This window comes from Zonotrichia albicollis, chromosome 5 (genome assembly GCF_047830755.1).
Source record: "Zonotrichia albicollis isolate bZonAlb1 chromosome 5, bZonAlb1.hap1, whole genome shotgun sequence".
Lineage (NCBI taxonomy): Eukaryota > Metazoa > Chordata > Aves > Passeriformes > Passerellidae > Zonotrichia > Zonotrichia albicollis.
In genome coordinates this window covers 8,149,025-8,161,627 of record NC_133823.1, presented here as the reverse complement: position 1 = coordinate 8,161,627, position 12,603 = coordinate 8,149,025, and the positions used below count along the sequence as shown (strand labels likewise).

The following is a 12,603-nucleotide window of genomic DNA, read 5'->3' as shown; positions in this document are numbered from 1 at the left end:
CATTTCTCTTCCTGCCCAAGGTCCCTCTGGGAAGGCCATTTTCAGTTTTCTCAATAAAAGCAGATAAAACAGAAGAGGAACATCTGCGGCTTCATTTTAGTCCTCATTTTTCTTCCCCTGGAATTATACTTAATAAGCATTTCATTTTCCACTTGCTATCTTTTATTTCAAATTTTACTGTTCCTGATCTGTCATTGTTGTTCGAAAGTCAAACTGTACCAAAAGCCCAATAATTTTCTGGGAAATGAGCTGCAGCTTTCCAGCCTGCCCTTGTGCCAGAGGCTGTTAAAGCTCCCTGTGCATCCCTGGGATAGGGGAAGCTTTGCAGAACTCTTCACCTTGGTCCTGCCTGAGGAAGGGCTCAGTGAGCTCTGTGCTTAGGCAGGGGCTGCTGGAAGTCCCCTTGTTCCTGATCCCAGCTTGGAGTTTGCTGCTGGCCACAAACACAAATATCCCAGGTCAAACACTGCTGGTTCTGCCTCACAAGAATTCCCCTGCTTTAAAAATATCCTGATTTTACACATGGGTGCAGTGAGTTTGCATCATTATCCAAAACCTGAGAGACCCAGAGACAGATGCTGCAACTCCTCATCCCATGGGACAGGCTCACCCTGCATTAAACACTTCTGGGGGAGTTCACTGCATTTCTTCTTGCTATTTGGGTTTTTAAAATTCCTGTTTGTTTGTTTGTTTGTTTGCTCCAGCCCTTCCATTATGCTCAGAACTTACTGGTAATGCAATAGCATCTAACGACCTCAATTAGAGCTCTGGAGCCCTGGAGTCAGGTAGTTAATTACTCACAGGCTTCCCAGCACACATCAGGGGTTGCCCTGGCTGGTCTGTGGGGAGCAGGAATGAAGCAGCACCAGAGAGGAAGATTAATTGCCTGCACCAGTCCCAGGAAGGTGGAAACTCTACCTCTGCTTCTCCTGGGACATGTGTCCAACCCAGACCGCCCCGAGCTGCCTCCTCACCTGCAGAGAGCCACATCCCCTTTGGCAGAAGGAAACTCCATCCCCTGGGGCTCCCTGGATCCAGGAGGGCTCTCAGAGCTCCCCATCCTGCATGCTGTTCTCCCAGCTCCTGAATTCCTGTGTGTCAGAGTGTTGTGGGGGGAGGACGGTCGGGACGGACGGAGACGAGAGATCTCTGCAGCCAGGTCAGGAACTTAGGGTTTATTGCAGAGGGCCTGGGTGTAGGGACTTTTGGGATTTGGGGTTTAATGCAAAGAGCCTGGGTGCAGGGCCCTGCTGGGAGCTGCCAGCCACAGCTCAGAGCAGGCCCGAGAGGAGAGGATGAGAGGTAAGAGAGTAAAAGAGCAAGAGAGTAAAAGGGGTAAGAGAATAAATGGGGCAAGAGAGCGAAGTTCCTGTTATAATACAATAAATCATCTTCTGTGTTGAATATTCTGATTGTCACTAACCATTCCAGTACAATACACAAATCTTATAGCATTTACATACAGCCTATAAGAATCACTACATTACCATAATGTGTTACATTTTAAACCCTAAAAACTCCTCTTTGGGCCCCTCTGCCAAGCTGTAGGGTCTGCTCTGAGCCTTGGAGCTGTCTGCAGGCAGAGGCTGTTGTTCCATCAAAAGGGGATTACCTTCAGCTGGCCACACCGTTGTTTTCCAGTTGTTCAGTAACTGAGGGATCTCAAAGCTTGCTTTAATTTCAATCTCGCCTATAGTTTCCATATTCTCAAAATCTTTTGCCAGACAATCATATTTGTGAGGCTTTCCTGTTTCATCTTCCCCAACACCTGTGAATTCCTGTCACCGTGGGAAGCTCCCTCTGCACCTCCTGTCTGACACCTCAGGAGCCTCTTCTCCTCCACATCCCACTTCCAGAGCAGAATCTGCTCAGAACCTTCCCACTGTTCCCTTCCCAAATCCTCTGGCCCTGACAGACAACTCCTATAGTGCAAGTTCAGCCAAGTCCCCAACACAGCAGGAGAGCCTCCAAAGCTGTGTCCTACAGGAGGTTCCTCACCTCAGGACATTTCCTTTCAACATCACAAAAAGGAGACAAGATTTCTGACTGGAGAGGGAAAATCAGCATGTTCCCAGGGGATGGGGCCCCCAGGCACTTTTGGGGAGTTCCCCAGGGCAGCATTTTGGTTTGCTGATTCTCCAAAGCCTGACAAGTCCTTCAGTGATCCCATCAGCCCTCTAAGGGCAAACTGGCTCTTCTCCCTTTGCGTCATTTGAAATCCAAGTTTTTATTAACAGAACCACAGAACCTTTTAAGTTAGGAAATACCTCTGGGATCACAGAGTGCAACATTTCAGTTTTCCTGCAGCAGTTCCCTGCCAGGCAGCAGACAGAACGTGTGAGTCCATGGTGTTGCCTGAATTTGGGGTGCTCAGGGTGAGGTGTCAGAGCCCCAGCATGGTCTGTTCTGAAGGCACTGCATTCCTCACCCACAGCTGGAGCTCCTCCTCATCCCAGCCCCCTGTGCACACACCTGTCTCCTCTGTTACCTTGGGGGTTTTTCCAGGCTCTGAGCACCACGACCCCCAAGCACTTTTCCTGCATTGAAGGAAAGCTCTGTGCTGCCCCAGGGATTTTGTGTGTCCCCTGTGACAGCAGCCCAAGGTGAGCACTTTGTCTCTCAAGCAGCCTACTGGGTTATTTTCTCTTACCAAGAGGAAGAAACAAGACAAATGTCTTGGAAGGAGGGAAAAATGTACCGTGAAATTGCTGTAACTCGTGTCAAATCAACTAACCTTGCAAGGAGGAGTGAACTCCTCAGCAGGAGGAGACACTTCAGCACACCCAGCTCACCCAGGGCTCACACAAACAGCTCAATGCCTTTGGCTCTTCCCAACCCCAGGATTCAGCATGCAGGGCTGCTCTTCACCCCATCACACACACCAACACCATATCCCCTCCTTTGGCTCTTCCCAAGCCCCAGAATTCAGCATGCAGGTGTGCTGTCCTGCCCATTCACACACACAAACACCATGTCCCCTCCTTTGGCTCTTCCAAACCCCCAGAATTCAGCATGCAGGTGTGCTTTCCTGCTCACTCACAGAAACCAACACCATGTCCACCATGTCCCTACCTTTGGGGAATTCAGCATGGAGGTGTTCTGTCCTCCCCACTCACACCAGCACCATGTCCCCACCTTTGGGGAATTCAGCATGCAGGGCTGATCTTCTCCCCATTCACCAGCACCATGTTCCCTCCTTTGGCTCTTCCACATCCCCAGGATTCAGCATGCAGGGCTGCTCTCCTGCCCACTCACTCACACCAACACCATGTCCCCACCTTTGGCTCTTCCCAAGCCCCAGAATTCAGCATGCAGGGCTGCTCTCCTCCCCACCCACACACACCAACACCACGTCCTCACCTGCAGCCCTCCTCACAGAGGGTTCCAGGGGCTTCTGTCCCCCCCAGCCCTGTGAGAGCCCTTTAAGGTGCTTTGTGCTGCTCACAGCAGCATCCAAGGGAAGCTGCAGAGCCCTGCAGAGCCAGCTGCTGCCTCTCTGCAGGCTGCAGGGGCTGGGGCAGCACAGCTGAGCCCCCTGGGCAGCTGGCATGGGCAGATTATTGCTCTGCACACACAGGGAAGGGACAGCACAGGGAACAGGTACTCTGATACAAAAGCTGTTCACCCAAAGCCACACACAGTTGAGCTGTGAGCCTCCTCCTGGGTTTCCTCACTGGAGCAGCTCTGAGGAAGGGCGGGTGGGTTGGCTGCAGGACAAACCATTGCATCTACAGCCAGCCCTTTGGAGTTGGAGTGCAGGGATGGGGATGCAGAGCACTCAGCCATTGAACTGTGGGATGGTTTGGTCTGGAAGGAACCTCAAAGCTCAGCCTGATGGGGATGCAGAGCACTCAGCCATTGAACTGTGGGATGGTTTGGTCTGGAAGGAACCTCAAAGTTCAGCTTGATGGGGATGCAGAGCACTCATCCTTGGAATTGTGGGACGGGATGGTCTGGAAGGGACCTCAAAGCTCATCCTGTTCCACCCCTGCCACAGGCAGGGACAACTTCCCTGGGCTGAGCAAGGGACAGAAAGACATGCCAGTTGTCACCACGGTGCAGGTGATGCCTTTGGGGGATCCAATTAGAGCAGCAAGAGGAAATAATAAAACACAGTGTTCAATAAAGGCTGCAACAGTTAATAAGGTGGAGGTGACATTTAGGGAGGTCCAGTTTGGGCAGCAGGAAGGGAAAAAAAAGGAGCGAAGTGTTCAATAAAGGCTGCAACAGTACAAGAAGATGAATTGAGAAATTCAAACCCCTTTATGATTGATTTGACTATTTATGTAAAATTCTCACGGACAGGACCACATGAACTCTGCAGAGTGGTGGCCCAGACACGGTGTTTGCTCAAAACAAGAATTCACAGCCACGTTCCAAGTGAAGGCTCCTTCCCCACGAGGCTGTGGCTGCCCTGTGTTTCCTTTGCTCTGATTAATCGAGGAGGATGGGATTTCCCAGGAGGCACCAGCCAGCCTCATTTAATGCACAGCTGAAAGCAAAGCCTGATTATTTTGCAGAGATGGAGTTCACTCCAGCACCTCTTTAGGCACCCTGGAGCTCTCTCAGGACCTGTCCTGGGCACTGGCTGGGTCCAGCTCAGCTCGAGGCTCCAGAGCCCTCAGACCATGCAAGGGCTCCCTGAGCTGCTCCAGTCTGGAGCTGAACCCTTCCTTGGGCACTTCCAGCCCTCCTGCAGCCAGGGCAGCCCAGTCCCTGGAGGCACAGCAGAGCCGATCCCCTGAGCAGGGTGGGCTGCAGCTCAGCCCTGCAGCTCAGCCAGCAGCACTGCAGGTGGGCCTGACCCAAACTGTGTGCCTGCCTTCTTTTCATTGTACCAGTAACAGGAGGCGAGGAGGGAACACCCAGCAGCCTCTCAAGGCTTAACTCACAGCCCTCAGCATCTGGAGCTGGTTAAGCTCCCATCCCAAAGTGCACTGCCACCCCCTTGGGGCAACAAAGAGATGGCTGAGCTCGGAGGTGTTTGAAAGATGAGCAATTTGATCCTCCTTTTGGAAGAAGCACCAAACAATCTGTGCCATTCCCTTCCCCTCCAAAGCCAGCTGGCTGCACTTTTGTGTCAGAGCAGCCCTCGAGCCATATGTCACCAGCACAGAGGGAGTGCTGCAATAACTCTGCTCGGTGGGGACAGGTACCACAGACAGGCTCTGCCACTTGGATTCCGTAAATCAGAGCCACAGCACAACTGCTCTCACTGCAGCTTTCATGCAAACTGCTTTCCAGATGGATTTGCATAGAAAGAGAAAAATAGAGTCCCAGAATAATTTAAATTGGAAAAGCCCTCTGAATTGGAACAGACCACTGAGTCCAACCATTCCCCAGCACTGCCAGGGCCACCACTGCCCCTGTCCCCAAGTGCCACATCAACACAGCTGTGAAACCCCCCAGGGATGGGGACACCATTCCTCCCCTTTCCATGTGGAATGTCCTCAGTGCCCACCCTGAGCTCCCCTAAGGCCGTTCCCTCTGCTCCTGTCCCTGTTCCCTGGGATAAGATCCCAAATCCCCCTGGCTGTGCCCTCCTGGCAGGAGCTGTGCAGACCCACAAGGGCCCCCCGAGCTTGGAGGGGACACCTTGGAGGAAGAAGATGGATTCACATGAAGGGAGATGAGACTTGAGAGTGACAGGACATGGCCAGAGCAGTTCTGAGCTGGAGAATATTCGTATAACACAGCAGGACACAGGGAAGGGCTTTTCCCCATGAGGACTCTGGGGCAGTGGGGTTTGTTCTGTGTCTCTGGGGTCATCCATCCCTTCCAGCTCCTGCTGCAGCCAAAGCCCAGAGCCCCAGCAGCTCCTGCCAGGGGGCAGAGCACAAGGCATGGGCAGGCTCTGGGACAGCACACATGTGAGTGAGCAGGATCCCTGTCCCCCCAGGGCAGGGACAGATGTGCCATTGCTGGGGGGCTGAAGGGGCCCAAGGAGATCTGCAGCTGGGGCACCAGCTCACCACAGAGTCACAGAGTAGTTTGGGTTGGAAGGGACCTTTGAAAGTTCATTTAATCAAAAATCCCAGTCACAGACTGGTTGGAGTTGAAAGGAACTTTCCAAGAGCAGAGACAACTTCCACCAGAGCAGGTTGCTCACACCCCATCCAGCCTCAGCCTGGATGCTTCCAGAGGTGGGGCCTCCACCACTCTGGTGAGATGCAGGAGATGCCTGGCAATGTCCACGAGGACCACAACTGTTGCAGACATCTTTTATAGAAAATCCTTTCCTTAGGATTTTTCCTCCTGAGAAGCTGAGAGGCCTCAGGAACAAAATGTAAACAATGGTTATCTGCTGCTGTGGAATGCAACAGGTGCATCTGTGATTGGCCCATGTTGGATGTTTGTAATTAATGGCCAAACACAGTCAGTTGGCTTGGACTCTCTGAGACAGAGCCTTTGTTATCATTCTTATTTGCTATTCTATTCTTAGCTGGCCTTCTGATGAAATCCTTTCTTCTTTTAGTATAGTTTTAATGTAATATATATCATAAAATAATAAATCAGCCTTCTGAAACATGGAGTCAGATCCTCATCTCTTCCCTCAACCTGAGACTCCTCTGAACACCATCACACACAACCTCTCTCAGTGCCCACCAAGCTCACTGCAGCTCAGCCAGAGCCAGCTGTGGCACCACCTGGTACCAGCCCCAGGTCCTGGATGACTCACAGGTGATTTCAGTGTGATGTGACCTTCCTGCAGACTCATTTTCCTTCCTTGTGGCACTCCCAGCTCCTCCTCGCCCATGATGGATGGTGACCTCTCTTCTGGAAACCCTCCTTGTCCTGTGTGAGGCAGCCCTGGGTCCTTGTCCTGCAGCCCCACACCCCTGCCCAGACACACAGGCTGGGCTCTCCTCCCTGTCCACCTGCAGGAGGAATCACCATCCCTGGTGCCACCTCCCACCAGCTCCTCAGGCTCTCCCTCTGTTGAAGATTGCAATGCAAGTTGTTTTCAATCACCATCTGTATGGCAGATTACCTTTGTCAAGTGGGCAGTTTGCCTTTGAGTGACCACATTCACACCTCCCTGGGGAGGGGACATCTGCTGATAACAGACTATTGAATGTCACCGCATGACTGATAAGAACTACAGCATCCCATTGTGAGAGGTTCCACCCAGAGGGAGGAGCTAAGCATTGCTACCCAGATATAATCCAGAGGTGTTCGAGACACCAGCAGGGCTTTCTCCACGGGATTCCCCAGAGGAACAGCAGCTGACTGTCCTTCCACTGGGTCTTCAGAGGAAGAATACATCCTTCTCTACAAATTCCCCTTGCTCCAACAGAGCCACACCTGATATTTCAGGAGGGCTGCAGCCACAATTCCAATGGCACTGCCACCAACACCCTGACCCACAGGGTGTCAGGTTGGGTTCTGACTCTGGCAGTGTTGTTCTAGTGTACATCCTTTTATGATTTTCCTTTCCCTATTAAAGAACTGTTATTTCCTGCTCCCATATTTTTGCCTGAGAGTCCCTTAATTTAAAATTTATAGCAATTCAGAGGGGCGGGGAGGGTTTACATTCTCCATTTCAGGGGAGGCTCCTGCCTTCCTTAGCAGACTCCTGTCTTTCCAATCCAAGACACCCTCTCACCCATCCCTGGTTCCAGGCTGCTTTCCCAGGAGTGCAGAGCCCAGCAGGGATGGACCAAGGGTGGAGCAGGGACCGCAGGTGGGTGAGCTCTGCCAGCCCTCCCCCTGAGCCCAGGCACTGCCAGGAGGGGCTCTGTTCCACTGCTACCACAGGGGATTCTGACAGAGGCTTTTGAAACAAGGGAGCTGTTCTGAACTGAAGATTGACAGGAACAAGCTTGCCATAGTTCTGTTTCTTTTTATTTTTTCAGTGAAATGTGTTCTTCTGAAAAAAATTCTTCTAGCAGGAGAACTACCTTTCAATTTGTCCTCTCTCACTTTTGGGTTGAGAAGAAAGAGGTCATTTATATATTTTTTAGGGAAGGCAAAAGGAATATAAAGTCCACTAGAGGGAAAAAGAAATCATGAATATCTTGGTAGCAGGGTATTTTTATCAAAAGGTGGCAAACTTTAGAGACATTAGAAGTCATGTTTTAAAATGACCAAGTGGAAAGTTATAAAAATGAACAAGTCTTGTGTGAAAATGATGAAGGGAATTTCAGGCACAATAGAAATCATCTGTGAAAATTGCTGGGAGAGCAGGGAAGACATTTCTGTCTCCAAAAGCAAAATAAAATGCTATTCACAGTAATTCGTACTAATTATTAGCCTTAAGTAGTACTAATTTTTACCCAGCAATAATTGCTATTTAAGGCTCCAGAGCTCTGGAAAAAATATTTTCTGGGTGTGGTAAGGTCCTTGCAGAGCAATCTGCACAGCATTAGTGGGCAGCCTGTTGAGGGAGAAGTTTTATTTCTCCTCTGCACCAACATGGAGAGACACAAATATCACATTCCTGTTGATGCAAAAATCAGATTGCTCCCATCAGAACTGACAAAGCCACTCATTTAAGGAGAGTTTCCCTCTCTCACACACACAGATGCAGTTTTCAAGAGATTTTTTTTTCTGCTTTTCTCCCAGGATCTGAGTTCCGAAACCAGGTGAAAATCGCCCAGACAGTCTCATGTTTGATGGGATCTGTGCAGGGCCCATGGATAACCCAGTCCAGGAACCCTGCAAGTGTTTGATGGAATCTGTGCAGAGCCCATGGAAACCCAGGAGCCCTGCAAGTGTTTGATGGGATCTGTGAGGAGCCTGTGCCAAACCAGGAACACTACAAGTGTTTGATGGGATCTGTGCTGCTCAGGTGCTGTGCTGCTCAGGCTGCTCACAGGTGTAGCCCTGTGTCCTTGCCAAATTAATGACACTCTCTATATGTAACTCTATCAGTGCTTCCTGGAGCCCTGATTTTCCATAAGGTCTTCCTGAAAGCCTCAGCACAGCCCTGTGAGTGGGATTCCTGCTCAGGTAAATACCAGGGGACATGAGCTTGCCCAAAGCCACGTCCCTTGTCCTCAGGGGTGGCACTGTGCTCCTGCTCTGTCCTCACATCAGTGTGGCTGCTGGGGACAGCTCAGGGAGCTGATCTGGCTGAAAAGCAGCTGAGGAAAATAAAAACACTGCTCAATTCTGCAAGTTGCCTGCTCTGGGCCGCCCTGTATGCTTGTGCCAGCAGGAAGATGGGATCTCCATCCAGGCTGCCCGATGGTGGCACTGCCCTTAGGACAGCCCCAATCTCACCAAGAACTGCCTCCTGCAGCCAGGATCATCCCAAAAATGCCACAGAGGACACACCAAAAGCGAGGAGCTCGCACTGCAGCCCACTGGGATGAAGCTTGGAATTGCCAGGCTCGTGCCTGCCCTCTCCAGCCCTGCATCCTGCATCCCTGCACGGGATCCCAGGCACATCTCCATGTCCATCCACAACACAAACATCCCAAAAATATCCAGGGAAAAGGCTGAGGGTGTCCAGGAGCATCTGCTGGGGTGGTGCTGTGCCTGCAAGGGTCAAACACTAGTCCAGGGGTGAAAAGTTCCCCCAGTACCAGGAGGGCAAAGGGTGAACAGCAGCTGATGGCTTTGCTCTGGCGTGGAGCAGAGGTGACAAGTGTGTCCCTAACACCTGTCCCCTATTCCCAACGGCACCGCCGACAATGGCACTGGCCATTTGCTCTTTTCCCTAAGCCCACTTTCTCTAGAGAAATCGATCAGCCCACCAGCCAGTCAATCGGGCAGTCAATCAATGAAGGAGCCAATCCGAGCCGCTTGGAAAACGGATCCTGCCGAGGCCGGGACTCGCACCCGAGCCCCGAGAGCCCGAGGGAAAAGCTGCAGCCCTGGGGGAGGCTGAGCCCACCCAGCCCGGGCGCAGCCCTGTCCCGGGATGGAGGAGCGGCCATCCCGGCCGTGCCGTGCCGTGCTCCCGGGCACTCCCAGCCCCGGAGCCAAGCGGGCCCTGCTGAACACGGCCGGGCCCTCCTGAGGGGTCGGATCTGCCCCCATCCCCACCTCTGGGACCTGGAAGGGTTGCTGCTGCTGACATCTAGTGACAGGGAGAGACGGCACGGGGAATCACCTGGAGCTCCGGCAGAGCCAACCCACGGCAGGAGAACCCGCTCGGGGCTGCCCGGAGCTCGGTCCTGACGGAGCTCGGTCCTGCCCAGGGGTTCAGTTCTGCCAGGGGCTCGGTTCTTCCCTGGAGCTCGGTCCTGTCAGGAGCTCTCTGTCCTGTACAGGAGCTCTGTTCTCCCCAAGAGCTCGGTCGTGCCCAGGGGTTCGGCTCTCCTCAGGAGCTCTGTGTCCTGCCAGGGGCTCGGTCGTGCCCAGGGGTTCGGTCCTGCCCGGGAGCTCAGTTCTCACCAGGAGCTCGGTCCTGTCAGAAGCTCTCTGATCTGTCCAGGGGTTCCGTTCTGCCCAGGAGCTCGGTCCTGCCCAAAGCTCGATCCTGTCAGGAGCTCTGTGTCGTGCCCGGAGCTCGGTTTTCCCCAGGAGCGGGGCTCCAGCGGGACCTAGCGCCGGGCGTCCCACGATGTCCCAGCCACTTGCAGTCACCCCAAGACCTTTTCCTCCAGCGGTGGCACCCGAAAAGAACGGGCACATCCCATTCCCAGCCTCCCCACAGCCATTCCTGGTCTATTTAAGCTCACTGTTGGCTTTGGTGCCTCATCGGAGCACAGGGAGGGGACAGAATGCCCCAAGGGGAGGAGCCGCGGTGGCACCGGGGCATCCCCAGCCGCTGCCGGGGGCTGCAGCCCCTTCGACCCGGTTCCCTTCCTTCAGGGCCGCGGGAGCCCCGGGAATCGCGCAGGAGACGCGGCTGCTCCGGGCCGGGCGGAGGGAGGGAGGATGCGAGCGGGATGCTCAAAGCACGGGAGCCGCAGCCACATCCCCGCGCACTCGGGGACAGCGGCTCCCCGCCACGCCAGGGGACGAGGGCTGCCACGGGGATGGGGGAACATCTGGGGCGCTCATCCCTGCTCTCGGTGCAGGAACAAAGCGCTGAGCACGGCTGGGGTCGGGGGGTGTGAGGGAATCGCAGAGCGGACGCCGAGCGCAGCCCGGCAGCTCGCTCGGGCTGTGACAGAGCAGGGACAGAGCGGGGACAGAGCCGGGGCTGCCACCCCGCACACCGTGCCCCAAACCCCGGCACACCGGGACATTCCCGGCCGTGCAGAACCTGCCTCCCCTCGCAGCACAGCCCCTCCGAGCCCTGTGCCCGAGAAGTGCTGAATGCGCGGGGCACAACTGGGCATCTCATGCGCGGCAGCAGGACCATCCGAAAGCACAGCAGCGAGCCCAGCTCGGCTCCAGGGCACAGGAGGCAAAGCCGACGGATGAGCACGGAGTCGCGGAATGGTTCGGGCTGCAAAGGACCTTCCCGAGCATCTCGCTCCGACCCTCCTGCCTCGGACAGCGACACCTTTCTCGAGCCCAGGCGCCTCCAAGCCCATCCAGCCCGGCCTCGGTGGTGCCAGCCGGGCTCACCGCCGCTCCCGGAGCGGAGCCCCTGCCCGGGGGTGCTCGCAGTGCCCCCCGAGCGAGCCCGGCAGAAAGTTGTGCCCCGCTGGCCGCGCCGCGCTACTCACCCAGGAGGATCAGGGTGCAGAAGCAGGGGATGCCCCTCATCGTCCCGCTGGGCTCGGCTCGGAGCCCCGGCCCGGCCCGGCGCGGCTCGGCGCGGCTCGGCGGTGCCGGAGGATGCGCGGAGGGCTGGGCAGGGCGGAGGGAGGGGGGCGGCCCCGCGGCCCGGCCCGGCCCCCCCGGCCCGAGCTGTGCCCCGCTCCGGGCCCGGGTCATGCCCGCAGCCGCGCCGGGCCCCGCTCCGGGCTGCCCGCCGCCCCCCGCGCCATGCTCCGCCGAGGGGCCGCTCTGGGATGGCCGCACTGACTCTGAGCGTGTGGATTAGTTAATTGTCCTTGCTTCTTATTGTGATTTTTTTTTCCTTTGTTTGTTTTTGTTTGGTTTTTTTTCCCCCTTGTGGTGTGTTTTTCTGTTTTGTTTTCTCCTCCTGTCTCAGCGCGGAACTCGCGGCGGGCGCAGCTCCCCGTGCCCGAGCACCGGGGCAGCCTCGCCGCCTTCCCCGGGCCGCCCCCGCCCGCCGCGGCCCTGGGGAGGGGCTTGGGGCCCGGCCCCCGCTCCTCCTGCTCCTGCTCCTGCTCCTGCTCCTGCTCCTCCTCCTCAGCCCCGCATCCCCGGCCCCGCATCCCGGTCCCCGCTCCTCCTCCTCCTTTCCGGCCCCGCATCCCGGCCCCCGCTCCTCCTCCTCAGCCCCGCATCCCCGGTCCTGCATCCCGGCCCCGGGCGGGGGTTCTCTCTCTCATCTCCTGCACCCGTGCCTTGGGCATGGCCCTTCCACCCTGCAAGCCCCGGGCTGCCTTCTGCCTCCCCGCTGCCCTCCTGGAGGGTCCCGGCGCCTCTCCCCTCCTCCCAGCCCTCCCGTTGGGGTGGAAGCACCGGCCTCATCGCCTTGGAGATGTGTCCTGTTCCCGACTGTTGCTGGCAGTGACACTGCCCTGAGTGCTCGGGCCATGTCCTGCCCCCCTCCGGGCCACGGCACCTTCCAAAATCCCCTGACACGTGATGACCTCCCAGTTCTCCCCCAAAAGCCTCTGTAAATTC

At 55.5% G+C, this 12,603-nt stretch overlaps 1 protein-coding gene across 2 annotated transcripts in view; it reads right to left on the bottom strand.

Annotated features, from left to right (window-relative positions):
- The window catches only part of LOC102072317 (GDNF family receptor alpha-4), a 76,346-nt gene extending 64,189 nt beyond the window's left edge, over nt 1–12,157 (bottom strand). For both annotated transcript variants that reach the window (XM_074540738.1, XM_074540739.1), the window contains exon 1: nt 11,571–12,157. In XM_074540738.1, coding sequence (XP_074396839.1) covers nt 11,571–11,781 — 211 coding nt within the window. In that variant the 5' untranslated portion in view covers nt 11,782–12,157. The remainder of the gene's footprint in view (nt 1–11,570) is intronic.
- Between the last annotated feature and the right edge of the window lie 446 nt (nt 12,158–12,603).